This window comes from Natrix helvetica (genome assembly GCF_964273705.1).
Source record: "Natrix helvetica genome assembly, chromosome: 8".
NCBI lineage: Eukaryota > Metazoa > Chordata > Lepidosauria > Squamata > Natricidae > Natrix > Natrix helvetica.
Window position 1 is genome coordinate 28167461 of NC_138559.1, and position 16167 is coordinate 28183627.

Here is a 16167-nt window from a genome sequence, read left to right on the forward strand (position 1 = left end):
GCTGCAACCGTCATCGCTCTTCTGATGCCTCAAGAAGCACTACCGATCCTATGGTGCTGAAGACTGAGCAAATGTGGACACTTCTAAAATAAGAACTGGAGCTCCGTGTCCCTGGCTGTTTTGAAATCCACTCAATTTCCACTGGCATTTTTGGCACGGTCAGAGACACCAAATCTAAGAATGGCTCTTGCCTGGAAAGCCAGTGGGTGTGCGGATGGCCGTGGGCGCGTTCTCCTCCCACCAGACTTGGTCTCAAAAGACCCACTTACCCTGCTGGTTTGTGGACTGCCTGCGGTACGTCTGTGGCCTCGTCTGGCTGCACCCTGGAGAGCTGGGGCCTAGGAGACATGGGCAGGCAAAACAGAGCTTGGAAGTCGGGCTTACCAGAAACCCAGCGCCACCCAGTGGTGCTTTTAGAACCCCCAAAGCAGTCCGAACCAACCGCTGCCTCTCCCCCACCCCCTATCCTGTTGGTCCGGCAATAGGGCAGAGGGAACCCGCTTCTCAGCCAGCGGGCAGCAAGTACCCCAGAAGCGCTGAGGGGCTTGGTTGGAAAGGGGTGAGGGTGGGGGAAGTCAGGACTGTAGCTCTCTCTCACCCTCCGCCTGGGTCCTGGGCTGCCACCCTCGTGCCTTGTGGTGGGACGCACTGGCCAGGGAAGCTGTTCCAGAATGGAGGTGCCCTGGGTTTCTTCCCGGATCCTTTGCTGCCCACAGGGCTTGGCAAGCGCTTGACTTTGGATCTGGCCCTGGTGGAGCCCAGCATGGTGGAAGGGGAGCTCCCGGGAGAGGCTGTGGGGACACAGCTGTTTTGCCCCGCGGCTGCCGTATCTATCAGCTGGGGGAAGTCTGAAAGGGGAGCTGCCTGGGAGGAGGGGAAGTCCAGGTGAGGGGGCGGCGGCCCAGCCTTGCAAGCCAGAAGCTGTGTGAGAGGCTCAGCCTGGTAGGCGCTTCCAGGATCGGCAGACGTGCCCACGGCCTTCGAGGGAGGCAAGACAGAGATGCCGGTGGCTAGGGCAGTCGCTGGCCCCGCAGAGGCAGACTGGGCCAACGAAACCTCCTTATGCGACGGAAACATCCTGGAAGCTGGCGGCGGTGCTGAAGCAGGCTGCTCCAGGAGGCTGAGCCCTTGTCGAGTGGCTTTGATTAAGAGGCTGCTGAGGGAGCTCATATCCGAAGCGCTCGGCACGTCAGAGCCTCCTTGTCCCAACAGGTGGGGCGGGACCGCTGGGCTGGGGGTAGGTGCTGGCAGTGGGGCCACGTTGCGCCCAGGGGGAGGAGAAGCTATGCTGGGAGAGGCTCCAAGGGCTGCCTCTGTAGCAGCCGTCCCCACCTCCGGAGGCAACAGAGGCGCCTGCTCAAAGTACATGACCCCTGGCTTGGAGCGCTTGATCATGCTGGGCACGGTGCGGGGACACGCAGCTCCCAGATCGAGCAGGCCTGGGTGGCCAGGCGGGGAGGACCGAGGGAAGTTCATTGGGGCCAGGTCCGAAGAAGCAGCGGCAGAAGGAGCAGCAGACTTCTTGGCCCTTCGGGAGTGCAGGCGCGCAATGGGCCGCTTCTTGCCGAGGCCGGTAGGAGGGTGTGTGACTGCAGGCCCAATATCTGCCCTTGCGTTCGCCTCAGGGTCAGGCAGCTGCTGGACCCCGATCAGAAGGCTTGAGGAGGGGCTGCCGAGGGCTGCCGGGAAGCTGCCGCTGCCGCCACCGGAGGGGCTGGCCGAAAAGGAATGCAGGTGCTGGTGCTGCTGAGGCATGGGCAGCAGGCCTTTGCTGGCCGCAGGGAAGAGAGGTCTGGCAGAGGGTAAGCCGGGGCTGAGGCCTGCAGCCAGGGCCAGGCTGGCTGTGTCCATTGGGCCCAGCACAGAAGCCCCAGCCTCCATCCCGGCCGGCCCAGAGTTGATGGGAGAAGTCAGCTGAATCTTTTGGGTGAGGCCGTTGGGCAGCGTCTGAAGGACGTACAGAGGCTGCATATTCTGGTTGACCACCAGGAGCTTTTCCGCAGCAGCCTTCAAGTGGAGAGGGGCGGTCTGCACGGCAGCATTTGAGATGGGAGACGGGCCGGGCTTGTCGGGGGCACTTGGCCCATACTTGGGATTCTGGAGCGGGAGGGAGGGAGAAACGGGAAGGCTGGGGGTCCCGCTGCTGCCGCTGGCCAAATCTTCCCTTGGTCCACAGGGCGGGCTGCCCATGTGCTCTGCTTCCAGGTGGCTCTGAATGAAAGGGTCGGGGGTCAGAGGGCCTTGGGGGCTGGGGGCCACTCGTGGGCTTAGCAATGTTGGCTCTGCTTCACCAGAGGAGGCCTTTTCTGTGGCAGTCACCCTCTTCTCATCAGGATCTGAGGAAGGGAGAGTTAACATGGATCCCTCCCCTGAGGTGGCAAGGGAAGGTTCTGGAATGACTGCAAGTCTGCCGTGGTTCTGACTGGGGACTGCGGGGCTCCGGGTAGTCAAGACCGAGAGATCCGAAGGCAGCTCCAAGGGCAGCTCAAATTGTTCCTCTGCCGAAATGGAAGAGGAGACGCTGCTGTCCACCGGCTCGGTTGTTGGCAGCTGCTGAGAAAAGACTTCGAAGAGAGCCATGTCTTTGCCTGGGTTTCTGTCGAGGCCCAGGCCTTCTCCCAGAGTCAGGAGCTCCGAGGACGAGGATTCCGGGCTCTCCCCCAGGGCCTGCATTGACGGGGTGTTTTTGAGAACAAAGTCCATGATGTCTGAAGGAAGAATGTTCCCACAATCATCGCTGTTGTTATTGTCGGAGTCGGACTTCAGCAGTTCTGTACTGAAAGTGTCCAGCAGGTTCTTCTCCGGGGGTTCCGTGTTGGCACGTGGACGGCGGCCGACAGCTTCTAGGGAGCTCAGCTGAGCTTCCAAAGGATCTTGAGTTTTGACCCGGCAATTCTCCATTTTGGGATCAGCTGTTTTATGGCCAACTGAACTCTTGGTCACTTGCATTTTCTCCCCACTATCTTCACTTCGTTCAAGTTTTAAGCTTTCTGTTCCATTTTCTTTGCCGCTCCTTTTGTTTCCCGAATTGATTTTCCTCGTGGTTACTGTGATGCTTGCATCACTTTCCGTTCCATCATCCACCCCATCCAGCTGAGAGATTTTGGGGAGACTGATCTGTTCCTCTTCACGGAACAAACTATGAGAAGCCATGTGCTCATCTGAGCTTGAGACAACCGTTCGGGTGAAGTTGTAGTAATACAGGTCCTCTTCATCCGATGTGCTGAGGTCATCAGCCCCGTCCACTTGGCCTTCAGCAGACCGCCTGCCTCTCTTCTTGCCGGTGGAGTTGCTATAGAAGGGAAGGTCTTCCTCACCGTAGGACCTCACACCATACAAAGGGGTCAGACCAAAAAACATGTTGGATCTGGCACGGGCACTACGCCGAGGGTATCGCCGCTTGTAGGACCCATCTTCCGGTTCTTTGGCTCCATCCTGAATTATCAAGCCGCTGTCTTGGACAGGAAGGTTTGGATAAGGGGGATCACTTGGGGCCACTGAGGAGGAAGCACAGCTTTGAGTTTCTGGGACCATGCAGTCATTTTCCGAGTGCTCTGGAATGGAAGCTGGTTGCAGCACTGATGTGCAAACCCCTGGCTGAGATTCCGCATCGTGTTCCCTCGGAAGAGTTTTGGATTGGTTCTCACCTTCCATCTTGAGTGGAGTCAGGGTTACTTTTACTGTGCGCTTCTGTGAATTCTGCAAATCCTTGGAGGTGGCCATTTCACTCTGGAAAGCAGCTTTGGACGCCTCCTGGCCAAGCAGGTTGTTGTCAATGAGTTTCTCAGCAGCAATGCTGTTATATTGCTGCTGCTGCTGCTGCTGCATATGCCCGGAGGCCATTGCCCGATGAACAAATTCTGCCTCTAGGCATTCTTTGTGGCTACTTGGGAAGGTGCTTAAACTTCTAAAAAGCTTACTAGAATGTCTCTCTTTTGTCCCCTTCTTTATTTTTTGTCTCCTCTCTCTACCCACAGAAGGTACTGGGTCGTTTGTGCATGGAGATCGACTCCTTGGAAATGGTGAGCTCTTTGCTTCTGGGGCTTCATAAAAGCAATTTTTGTCTGTCAGATGCTGGTCCTGTTCCTCCTCTGGGGGGCTCTGATGCAGCAGTGCAGAAGCCGTGGGTTCTTTGGGAGAAAGGAGTCCAGAGGAGGACTCTAGGAACTTCCCTCCCTTGCTTGGGTTTCCTTCTGGGCCAGAGATGCTTTCTCCAAGGGAGCATGTTTTTGAATTCCCACAGGAAGCACTCGGATCTCTGGGGCTCAGCAGCTTCCCTTTCTCTAATTTGGCAGAAAAGGGCCCTCCAGAAGGCACTGGGCCAAAGGAGACGGTTCCCTCCCAGGGAGAAGCCCCTCTGCCTCCGCTTAGGATGGCTGGGCTGGGAGGGGCAAAGGTGTCCTGGAGAGCGGCGTGCAAGGCTGCTGGTCCCACAGAGCGTTCTGTATGTTGGATGCTCACGCTGTGCTCTGGGGCGGGACTCCTGCTGGCTCCTGAAGAGATGGTGCTGTGCTCAGCATTAGTGGCCCCAACTCTGGTGGGAGGCAGCATCCAAGACCTCAGTGGCTGTGAAAACAGAGGTGCACTGGGTCTCCGGGAGCCAATGCTCCGAAGTCCAGAGGATAAGAGAGGATCTCCCACGGTTACGATCTCATGTGTCACAGGGGTGGGGCTTCCTAGGGAGAGATAATTTAAGAAGAAAATTGAACACCACAAACCTCAAAGAGGCCAAGCGCTTGTCCTTGTCCCTAGCTCAGTTCTGCTTTTTACCTCGGACAAATCCATCATGAGTTGGGTGCTTTTGAAGGTAGAGAGATAGGCTTTGACTCAAAATAACACACCAGGAAAGTAAAGGGAACAGAATTTCTGCCAAGCTTTAAGTTAAAACAGGGCTAGGTTAGTCTTATCTGGAAATAATTTTTAAGGTATTTAAATTAAATAAATAAATATCTGAATATAGTTTTTAAATAAGAAAAAGAAAAAAACCCATATTCTCAAGCTGTAGTTAAGTCAAAAGCCATCACAAAAAAAAAAGAGTTGTGAGCCAGACCTGCAGAAGGCAATGGCCTCGAACCCGGAGTTCGCTGGGAAGGAGCAAAACTCGGCGTTCTGATCCGCAGAGCCTTGAAGTTCTGAGGATGTGGAGAAAGATCTGCCGAGGGAGGGTTTAGCTCAGCTGATGCCACATGACCATCTCTGGGTGGAATTTCTGCTGCAGGAGAAAAACAGGACCATCTACATTAAAAAATGTATTTAAATCTAAATTAAAATCAAAATGCATTTGAACCATTTCAGGGGGAAAAGATCAGAAAGAATCATTTCTCCTCAGCAACTTCTATTTCCATAGGGAAAGGGAAAGAAAGGGCCCTCACACCACATCAACTAGGAGTGAGGACATGTTGGGAGGAATGATTTTATGAGAGAAATATTGCTCCAGTAACATTTCTGAGAAATTCCACCTGCCCTTTTGTTCTCCAGTAGGCAAGAGACTCAACTCTGAAAGTAGGCATATCTTAAATGCCAATTTCTAGAGCTAAGGAAGCCGCACTGACCACTCAACCCCTTTCTGCCTTCCTCTGGAGCTGAAGAGAAGTATTTCTGCAGGGGGAACCCCTCAGCCCCGAATTCAAAGGCAGCTCCTGAAAAGGAACCGCCCAGGCAAGACAAGCAGTGGCTCAGAGGTCGCGGCCAGCCTGATACCCCACCCCCCCTCTTCTGCTGCCCCACACCTGAAAGCGACACTGGGCTGTGGACAATGGTCCGGTTGTCATCATGTTCCATGGTGCTGTTGATGTCAGAGTCTAGGAGAGGAGGACGGCATTCCATGATCTTGCACGTGTAAACACAACGTTTTCGAGCATCAGTTGTGCTCCAGTAAACCCGGGAGCACCTGGACAAACAGTACATACATCAGATATAAGTGCTGGGACAATGACGTAATTTTTCTGGAAAGGTTGAAGCCACAGAAAAATGTTGGATGTTTTGGAAAAAGAAAACAAAAACAAAATAATTTTAAATGATCCTGTATCAAATTTAATTTTTCACAACATGAATTCATTTAATTTATATTGACTATAAAAGTAAGTAATGTTACTAAAATAGAATAACTCAAGTTCCTTATCTTTCAATTACTATAGGATGATTTTTCCTGCTCTTTTTATGTTTTTGGGTGATGAGGGCTGGAATCTCCAGCAGAGGGTTGCAAGAAGTGCCTAACCTGAGCATTTGGGGCAGTCCTTTGTCCACCCTGCTTTTGCAACCGTTGCTTGCTCACAACATAGGAACGTGTAAGGAAGACCTTCTGTTGTGCACATTGTAAAAATTACGTACAGGGAAGGAAAGGGATTTAGCATATGGATGCCGTACCTTAAAAGTATTCATTCTAAAGGAAGGTACAAGCCTGTCCTCACTTAGCAATAGCCTTGTTTACAATCATTTGAAATTACGATGGTAATGAAAAACTAACTTTACAACCAATCCTTGCATTTACAACCTTTGCAGATCTGTAAAGCAAAAGTAAGACTGTAAGCACAGTTGTGCTTCACGTAATTACCAAGCTGCCAATTGCAATTGTGGTCACAAAATGAGAACTACCTCGTATTTCATAATCAAATTAAAAATGAACAATGAAAAATAAGGAATCAAAACAGGGACGAGGAAACAAGATTTTTCTTTTTTCATTTCTTGTGGAGAACCAGGCCAGCCAACCAGCACTGCCCCACTGCAGCCAGGTTTCTTCCTGAAAGAGCTTGGGACACAGGAGCAGCTTCCACTTACTGATATCCAACTGGAAAGAGCTTGTCTTCGCAGTCAGAAAGGTCATTCAGAATGCCGAGACAATCAATGCTCATCGACCCTACATGGAAGTAGAAGAAAGGCTGAAGCACAAGAATAGCAGGGGCACAAGAGAGCATCTAGTCTGACTCCACTTCACAAACGGGCTTACCAATCATCACATGGATGTTCTCTGGTTCCAAACCATTCAGAAACTTCCGCCTCAAGCTGATTCCTTCAAAATCCACAAAAACTCTTCTCAAGACCTCAAAGCCATTTTCTGGCACTATCTGCAAAGAAACCCACGGTCATCCAGGCAAAAGACAAGTGAGGGACAAGAAAAGAGGCAAGTGGCATAGGACGTACCTCCCCTTTGATCAGGTCCTTGTGTCGTGGGCAGTACACCTTCTTATCCTCCAAGAAGACACAATTTTTGGCCCGAGAACACATAAAATGGTAGTTACTGGTACAAGTGGCCAGGCAGCAGCCGACTGTGGCACCCGACTTCTGGCAGAACTCACATCGCTGCAAGATTGGCATGTTACTCTGATTGTCAAACTGCACAAATACTGCACGGTTAAAATGAATGTTACATATCTGATTATTATGATATCAGAGAACTCCTAAATGTTCCATCTTTCTTGCCTCTAGCTGTAAGCAAGCAAAGCGCCTGGTCTTTTTTTTCCCCCTGTTTTTACAAGCTAAGCATATATTTAGGGTTACAACATTGCATTTCACTCATTTAAACATACATTTAAATCTATTTATTTAACACAGCAGCTGAGAACGTTCACCAGGCACTCTGAAGCAATCCGAAGGAATCAGCCCTTAAGGAAGAGACTGAGCCTCAGTTCAACTGCTTGGGGCAACTCCCACCTTTAACTGCTGGAAAGCACCTGTTTACACACCCCAGTCTGGCTGGTAGGAAGGTGTCAAGCAGAGCCCATTCCGAACTCAGCAGGCTCCTTTTTTCCTGTCACTAGCATTACTGAAATAAAATAATAGCGCTGAATTCATAGATCTTTTTTTTCCAGACATTCTTTCAAAAGAAACCTTTTCCCTTTCTGAAAATACTGATCTGTGGTCCCCCAACTGGAATTGCAATACAAGGAAGCTCCCTTGCGCCTGGAGTAGGCAAGGAGAGAAGCATGAAAGAGAACTCTCAGCAGTCACAGAGGCTACCCACCAGCTGCTTCCCACGAATCACAGCCACGTGCACATTCTTCAGAGAGCCATCCTCCTCCTCAAACACTTCAGCTGACCACAGGGCACAGTTCACATGGCTCCACTCGTTCTGACCAATGTAAAGGAGACGGCCAGCATCCTGTAGAAAAGCAAACAGCCCACCAAAGGCACTCACAGGCAGAAGTCCCACCCTGTTCAGGGAGGAAGTGCTGCTGACGGAAGAGCTGATAAGCAGGGAGGATGCTCAGAAAAGGCCCATTATTTTGGTCTCAATTCGAAGATGGCTTCATCCTCTGTAAATACCGCTAAGGCGCCTTCAGATTGTGGCCAAATGATAGCCCAAGATTTCTCTCACACACAATATATAACTGCTAAGCCAGATGTTCTCCATCCTCAACTTATGCCTATTTGATTTTTCTTTTACCATGTAATTTTCCCTAATGCATGCTTTTACAGCTGTCTGTATTCAAACAAAGTATCTGAATTTCATCATGAGATCTTAACCAATCTCTACCACCTCTGAGTCATCTGTAAAGAATGGAAAGAATCCTTTAGTCACTAATATTTTTCTAGTTCTCTTTTTCCAAATGCTTCCTGAAAACCGGGCACTGAATTCTAGGCCTGTCTTCTAGGCATGAAAGCTGACTGGCCAGAGGACTTTGGGCCGGCCACTCTCTTTTAGCCAAACCCACATTACAAGATTGCAATTGTGAACTGAGGTGAAACTGCGAAGCAGGTGTGTTGACAATGTTTGCTGCTTTGAGTTGACTAATTTTTTAAGTGGGATAAAAATGTAACAATCTCTTTGATAACATTACTGCTAAGTGAATTTGCTCACCGAAGTCTCAGAGGGATTTAATCGAATGTTTTTAAGGGGCAAATGATATCACTCTAAGGTAGGAAGATGACTCGAGATCAATCTGCCAGGATTAGTTGAAGTAGACAGAGCAAGCAGGAGCACCTCAACAAGACTGAAATCGGGGTCTGGCACTACTTACGTTGCCTCCATCATCACCGTACTTCAGGCAAAGAGCGCACTGCCGGTTGTCTTCCACATCCGGAGGCGGGGAAAGTGCTGGGCTGTCGTCTTGGCCTCTGTCGGGACCTCAAAGCAAATGGAAAGCATTAATTCCCAAGAAAGAATATGAGGAAGAAACAAAGAACGGGATTAGCTATGGGAGCCATTGACCCAGTTGCAAAAGGCTGAGCAGTAAGAGCTCTTTCAAGCAACTCAAAGGATGGAGGGGGGGGGGGAATGGGATGCATTTCATTTAGGCAGAAAGTGGACCCCAAGGCTCCTCTCTGCTCCCCCAAAGCTGAAAAGCCCGTCTTCCAGGAACACTTCCTACAGAGAGTGCAAGAAAAGGAGGCTCAATTTCTCACTGGATAAGGGTGAGGCAGGAAGATGCAGTGGCGTGGGGGAGTTTGGCTCTCCTGGCCCTTTGGGTTTTGGAGCTGGAATTATTTTCTTCATCAGAGGGGGCTGCTGCTGAGCAGAACAGTTTTCTTCGCGTTCCTGCCACTGTGCATAGTTATGGTCAAGGGATGGGGGCAGGACAGCATTAGGCAGCATGCCACTGCTGAAAGACAATAAGAGACACAGCCATAAGTTAGATGCAGCTCTCCACTTCCAAAGCCCTCCAGCTCGTCCCTCAACTCTCTTCGGAGATAGGACGCCGCCAGAGGATTCCTGCTTCTGGCACTCGACCGAAGTTGCTGCATGCAGCCAGAGAGGCCAATCGGAAGTCCACGTGGTTTCCAAGGGACAACATTATGGTACCACCTTTGCTTAGCAACAGGGAGTGACTTTGTGAAGCAGAGCAATTACTTACTTTGCCGAGACTTTGTTTGGTTCCCAAAATCTTGACTTCTTTACATTGAACCATGGAAAAACTCGTTCCATTTGCTAGAGGAAAACCACAATTTTTAATAAGATTCGGTATTACTTTGCTTGTCATTAACCTTTTAAGAAAACTGCCTCAGCAGTTTGCTCGGCAAATTTATCGGAATGATGAACTTATGACAGGTTTAAAAATGGTTTCCTAGGAGAATCAGAGCTGCTCTGGGAACAAGGGCAACACCGACTTTCCTCAAGGCAAAGGCAAAATACAGCCTACCCTCATGAAGAAGGACTTCACCACACTGTTGGCCTTCTTGAGTTCCAGCTGCCCTCCATCGGCGTTGATAGCTGCTTGGATTATCTTAACAAGATCATCGCTGAACTCCAACTAGGTGGGAAAAACAAGATCCGCCTCATGAGGGTCCTTAAGGGATGCCTCAGTACCACCCTCAGGAGCTGTAGACTCTCACGGCTCCCTGGCCCAGCCACGCCGGGGTCAAATGGCCTCCTCTTCACTCAGGGGAAACAGGGCAACAACCATGCAAGAAGTGGCAAGAGGATGGCGGCCTTTCAGTGCCACGCCACAGCCTATTTTAACTCGGCTTCAATTTTCTCTTCACCCCAGCAGAAGTCCTGAAAGTGAGGGGGGCCAACTGCACCAAGACCTACCACAGAAGAATAGCCTCCTTGGTCCATCTTCCTTTTCACACCTTCTAGATCGAGCGGCGGCTCTTCTTCCTGCTTGCCAACTTCCGTAAGGATGGGAGGGTCTGGGCCTTTGGGAGAACTCTGAGAGGGTAGGCTTTCTTCCGTTTCAGGGTTCAGTTCAGGAGGTTTGGCTGCCTGAAGACAGACAAGAGGGTAGAACATTTTCTGCAGAATTTTACAAACAATATGCACAGCATAGTAATCGAGGGGAGAGGGTTACTTTCGCACATTAAGAAAATTAATGGCCCTGTCTCTGGGACAACAGTTCTTCCACTTACCTTTCCACACACCTAGGACATTAATACCGGACACATTTTTAAACCTACAGCTCTTCCAATAATGCACAAGTATCCATTGCATTCAGCTACCTTGGAACAGAGAAACTGGGGATGCCTGCAGGGGTTCACTTAGCAGTGGTGGTGGTGGTGGTGGTGGTGGGACCACCTCCCAAGACCTGACAGAGCCTTGGAACGCAGCCATGGGGTCTAAGAGAGCAGGTGTTTGTTCAGGATTCCTCCAACTTTAACTGACATAGGATAATAATTGGCATATGAATTGTGATAGCTGATACCAAACCTTCAGTTCTTAGCATACAATTGACTTCAGACTAGTGATGCTTAGCGAATTCTGCTCCCCCCCCCTCCTTAGAAATTCTGCACTTCCAATAACCAACATCTCCTAAATAGACAGACAGGCAAACACAGAGTTGGTTTGTTAGTTTGGGAAAGAAAAAAGAAGACGTACCTGCCGATAACGCAGTAAGTGGCTGGTCGTCCTAGAGTTCAGCAGGGCTGTCAAAACCTGCTTTAAAGAAAGCTGCAGCTCTTTCTCGAGGGCCAGCCGCCATTCGGGAGGATGCTGTTCAGTGCAGTTAATGCAGGTGTAAGCCACGCTCTCTGGAAGGTTAGAGAGGATCTCATACATCTCATCTGAAGAAAGAAATGGCAATGGTTTCCTGGGGGCCAGAAGGGTGTGTTGGTGCAGTGGCAGGAAAGAGGGATAGGAGGATAAGGACTTGGCTATGTTCCGAAGTCTCAGGATCGGGAGAATGTGGCGCCTGCCAACTCAGCCAACTGACGCATGAGAGGAATGCGCCCTCCTGCTGGACATGTGGAGAGGGTTTATACAGGAGCCTGCTAGTTTCAGTAGACTAACCCTTTCCCAAACCATACCACAGCATTTCCGCTCACCTTCTGCAATGCAAGACAACCGCGATACTTTCTAAAACTGGCTCAATGCACAGATTGACACCGTCACATTTCTGTCTGTGAGCATTAGAGGAATTTCTGGATACCAACCTTTTTCTACAGGGTTTCCCCACCTTCTTTTTTTTTTAAAGCAGAGTGATCTGCAAAAGTAATCTAAGGGTGAAGTCTGTTGACTGTAAATGCTGTTCCTCACCAGAGAGGTCTTCACATTTGGCGTGAACCCAGCGGTCACACTTCCCACACTGCATCATCTTGCTTTCGTAGTCATCGTCATCATAGCACTTGTCACAAAGGGGGCAGAAGTTCCCTGCAAGCAGCAGAAAACGAGGAGTTGGGCTCACACAGCCCGAGAGTCGAGGCCAAGCAGGGGCTGCGGATGCCTCACAAAGCAAGAATGGCTGCTGGCAAGTCCTGTTGCTGACTGACCCGGGGGACGGGACGGGGGGACACTTCTCAGTTCATACAGGTAAAATGGGGCTTATGGTGGTTTATCTAACAAACCACAGTTAAAACAGTGCAAGTCTTAGTGTGATCAATGAATCAGGCAGTGTGCAATTCTACATAGGAAGCTGTCCGCCATCCCCCCTTCTAAGGCCAGGTTGAAAAGCAAGGATTTCCCTTCGGGTGGAATGGCTGCCAACCCTCCCAGGCCTTGGTCCTCAATAATATTCGGCCCCTTTGCACCTTTAGCGAAGAGTTTGGCACAATCGTGACACAAGGAGAAGTCGTGGGACCATTGTGCATCCCACCCTTTGCCTGGAGTTGTCGCCCCACAGCTCTTACAGCGAACACACTTGGTGCAGATCTAGAAAGAGAGAAAGAAGCTTTTTTTTCCCCCCAATGATGACTTATTCTGAGAACACAATATTCAATAAGGAGAAGAAATCACAACAGTAAAATAAAAGACCATTACAAAAGGGGTCCTTGAGAATGTCCATTTCTCCAGGAATTTGTGTAATCACACCCACTCTCCTTTCCCCCCCTTCCTCCTCTTTTGTTTGGGCAACAAAGTCTGCTGAGAGACCCCCAGATTCCCCAGAGAAACATACCCACACTTTCTTCTTCTTTGTGGGCTTAGTTGGATAGTTCGGTCCCAGGCACTCTGGGTGATAGCTGTTCCGGCACTTATTGCACTCCAACAATTGCTACGGGATTGCAGAAAACAGCCGTGGCGTCACATAAAGCCTGGGCACAGCATTTAAGGCTCCAAGGGGCCTGTCCGGGGGGCCCTCAGTTCTGCCCCAGGTTCTCACAACGTCCTGAGCGTCAGTCTGCTTCCCAGGTGCCAGAAAGTGAAGGGAGTTACCTTGGAGGCCTGATGCTGCCTTCCACACACATGGCAGAACTTGCAGCGGCGACAACACCAGTTTTCCAACTGGTCTTCCAGGGGGCGTTCATTAACCTCTAAACAGAATTTGTGGAAAGGCTCACAGCAGACCTGGCAATAGACAAACTGCAAGCAAACAAACAAGTCAGCCCACCAGGCAGGCCTACTGCGCGTCTCTCTCCCTTTCTCTCTCTCTCTCTCTCTCTCTCTCTCTCCCTTTCTCTCTCTCTCTCTCTCTCCCTCCCTCCCTCCCCCCCTCTCTCTCTCCCTCCCTCCCTCCCCCCCCTCTCTCTCTCCCTCCCCCCCCTCCCTCCCTCTCTCTCTCTCTCTCTCTCTCTCTCCTTCCCTCCCCCCCCTCTCTCTCTCTCCCTCCCCCCCCTCCCTCCCTCTCAATAAGTACCAAAAGCAATGAGTGCCAAACACATTTTTCCGTTGGGAATAATGTAGAAAGTTACAAGGCAGAGAGCGCTGAGAAGTTCCAGCTGCTATGTTGAGTATCAAACAAATGAGGAGTACCGAGATAAATGTTTTGTGTCAAAATGCAGAGAACCAAATCCAATGAATTTCAAAGCAATTGAGTACCAAGGTACCAGTTTAATACAAAATTGGGTCCATAAACAAAATCGTCTAAAGGTGCTTTTAGACCACATCCTAACTTGTTTGTGAGCAATTTCACTTCTACAGCAATCCCAGACTCCGCAACAAGCAAGCAAAAAATATTTTTCAGGGCTGAGGAGGAACTGGCAGAAGTTGGACCAGTTTGTTTTTTCAGAGGCAACTAAAAAGCCCTTAAAACACGATTTTGCAAAAACAATGGATTGTTTTGATGAAGGATTCAATCCCATCTATGTGTTTAAAATTTACTTAAACAATGCAACTGAAAAAAAAAACCCTCCCGTACCTGGCTATTCTCTTACCTCGACGTTTCCGCTGCTGGCACACAGGAAGCAGACTACTCTGGGAGTTATCGGAATGGAGGTTAGGATACCCAGACCCCCCATTTCCCAAACGCTTTCAGCCTCACAGTCCTCCTAAAAAGCAGAGATGCAATACCTGCGTGAGCTGGCCCTGCCAGTCCCTCAAGGCTGCTTGCTTGGCAGGACAATGTGGTGAGAAGGGAGGGAACCGTCCCTCCTCCATGGCCCAACTCCTGAAGAAGAAAGCCACACTCAAAGCTGCCTTGTTACCTTGAAGTCCACTCGGATCCTGTGGACCCCGTCGGTCAGGGGCTTCTGCTTGGAAGGGGTGTTGTTGGACGAAGGGCTCAGGGTGTTGAGGGCGCTACTCTCTGGCTTGCTGACTGGGAGGAGCTTCTCCTAGAAAGATGGGAGGCATGGTATTTCTTTTCTTCCTCCCCAAACTGGTCTCAGAATATATTCATTGAAGGCACAGGCACCTTGCCTAGCACAGGTGCACAGGCACCTTGCCTAAGTGGCCAGTCTCAAGAGACACCCCAGACAAGGTACAATAATGGAGAAATATTGCACATATATTAGATACCCAGTTTTTCTTAAAAGGCAGAAATGCTAGTATTTGGCAAGTGTACACGCACACTTTTTGGAAGCCCAGACCTGGCTTTGGATGGTGTGCGCTGGGCTTGCATCCTTGGAAAGGGGCGAGGTCAGGATGAGGCTTTTAGTAGTAGGACACAATCACAGAACTTGAAGCAAAATGAAGCATTAGGTTACCTTTTCTTTTGGTTTCTGTTTCACCGGTAAGCTGGGACGCGGAATGATTTTCTTCTGTCTGTTTTGCTCAGTGGCTAGAAAAAGTACAAACATACTTTGCAAGAAGCTAAGATTTGTCTCTTGAAGCGACGAGGCATTTTGGATCTTGTTAGGGCAGAAAAGACAGTATCCACTTTTTGCTTCTAGAAACAAAACCTAACTCTTCCAGAATAATCAAGTTATACCCCAGGCCTTTCCCCACTCCCCAAGGAGATCTATTTCTTCTGCTTTTTGTATGGGCCTAGATTAAACCGAAAGACAGAAGCAAGGGGAACGCACCGCGTGCTTTGCTAAAGGATCAGGATGTGCGTACAGCAAACAGGTACACAGAAGGAGAAAAAGAACAAATGATTACAAAAGAGAAAGGCAAGTCCAATTTGCCTGCTGCTTCCTCACGTGGCCATTGATGTGTGCCCAAGAAAGCACCTATATTTGCATGCAGTTGTTGAGCTGGGACATTTCCCCCCTGTGGGAGGCAGTCTTACACCAGAGAGCAAGGCCCAACCGGACTCTCCAGGGAGCAGGTATGTCAGTCTTGGGGGAGAGGCTGCCAGGAACGTCAACACGTACCTGCTGCTTCCAGAGGTGGCGCTTTTTTCTTGGGCTCAGCCGGGACGGTTTTGGGGGCTTCCTTTTTGGGTGGGGCTGAGCTAGGCAGCTGGACAGGAGGCAAGGCCGGCGGTGCTTGCTTGCCAGATTTCCGGGTGGCAGAGGGAAGAGGCTGCTTGGGGTCTGGGACAGGCGGAGGCAGCTGCCCTTCCTCTATCTTTCCTTCACTGGCCTTCCGGGCTTGTTCGCTGCTTTTCTTGGAGGCCTGATCCTCTTTCCCCAAAGCCAGAGGAGGAGCTGCTGCTTTTTGCCCTGGCTCCCCCTGAACCTTCCCCAGCTGGCTGTCTTTCTTTTCACCAGACTTGGATTTCTTTTCCTTTTTTTTCACAGCTGCAAAGCAGAAAAGCACCTTGACGGAACTGCCAGCCACATAGGGAGCTGCTGTCCTGAAAGCACCCGTGCCCCATCCCTTCCTGCTCCCCCTCTGCAAAGGGCTTCCCACCTTTGGCTTGCTTCTGGAGATAAGCTTTCGATGGCATCCACTGCAGATTCTGACACTTCCTCATCCTTCAGAAAGAGAAGAGGAAGAGACGGAGAGACACATTACTAAGCACCCCACAGGGGGATTCTGCTAGCAGGGTCCTTGGTCCTCTGAGCTGGGTTGTTTTCTTGCAGATGTTTCATCACCCAAACTAGGTCACATCACCACTAACACTGACGATGTTACCTAGTTGGGTCATGAAACATCTGCAAGAAAACAAATACGCTCAGACAGAACCAAGAGTTCTCATTTCAGCCCTGAGCTACAAATATTCTCATTTATTGATCTTCTGTTAGCCCGGGTCATTT

The 16167-nt window shown here is 50.1% G+C and overlaps 1 protein-coding gene across 1 annotated transcript in view; it reads right to left on the reverse strand.

Annotated features, from left to right (window-relative positions):
- Window positions 1-16167, reverse strand: part of KMT2A (lysine methyltransferase 2A) — a gene marked incomplete at its 5' end in the record, with an annotated part of 38573 nt that overhangs the window by 5305 nt on the left and 17101 nt on the right. Inside the window, 23 exons of the mRNA XM_081960723.1 lie at window positions 299-338; window positions 599-4676; window positions 5051-5212; window positions 5730-5890; window positions 6778-6856; window positions 6947-7064; window positions 7141-7299; window positions 7961-8098; window positions 8958-9064; window positions 9343-9539; window positions 9792-9865; window positions 10077-10187; window positions 10469-10642; window positions 11252-11436; window positions 11909-12022; window positions 12400-12520; window positions 12765-12860; window positions 13022-13168; window positions 13960-14073; window positions 14230-14358; window positions 14731-14804; window positions 15340-15708; window positions 15821-15885. Of these exons, the coding sequence (XP_081816849.1) occupies window positions 299-338; window positions 599-4676; window positions 5051-5212; window positions 5730-5890; window positions 6778-6856; window positions 6947-7064; window positions 7141-7299; window positions 7961-8098; window positions 8958-9064; window positions 9343-9539; window positions 9792-9865; window positions 10077-10187; window positions 10469-10642; window positions 11252-11436; window positions 11909-12022; window positions 12400-12520; window positions 12765-12860; window positions 13022-13168; window positions 13960-14073; window positions 14230-14358; window positions 14731-14804; window positions 15340-15708; window positions 15821-15885 (7012 nt within the window). The remainder of the gene's footprint in view (window positions 1-298; window positions 339-598; window positions 4677-5050; window positions 5213-5729; window positions 5891-6777; window positions 6857-6946; window positions 7065-7140; window positions 7300-7960; window positions 8099-8957; window positions 9065-9342; window positions 9540-9791; window positions 9866-10076; window positions 10188-10468; window positions 10643-11251; window positions 11437-11908; window positions 12023-12399; window positions 12521-12764; window positions 12861-13021; window positions 13169-13959; window positions 14074-14229; window positions 14359-14730; window positions 14805-15339; window positions 15709-15820; window positions 15886-16167) is intronic.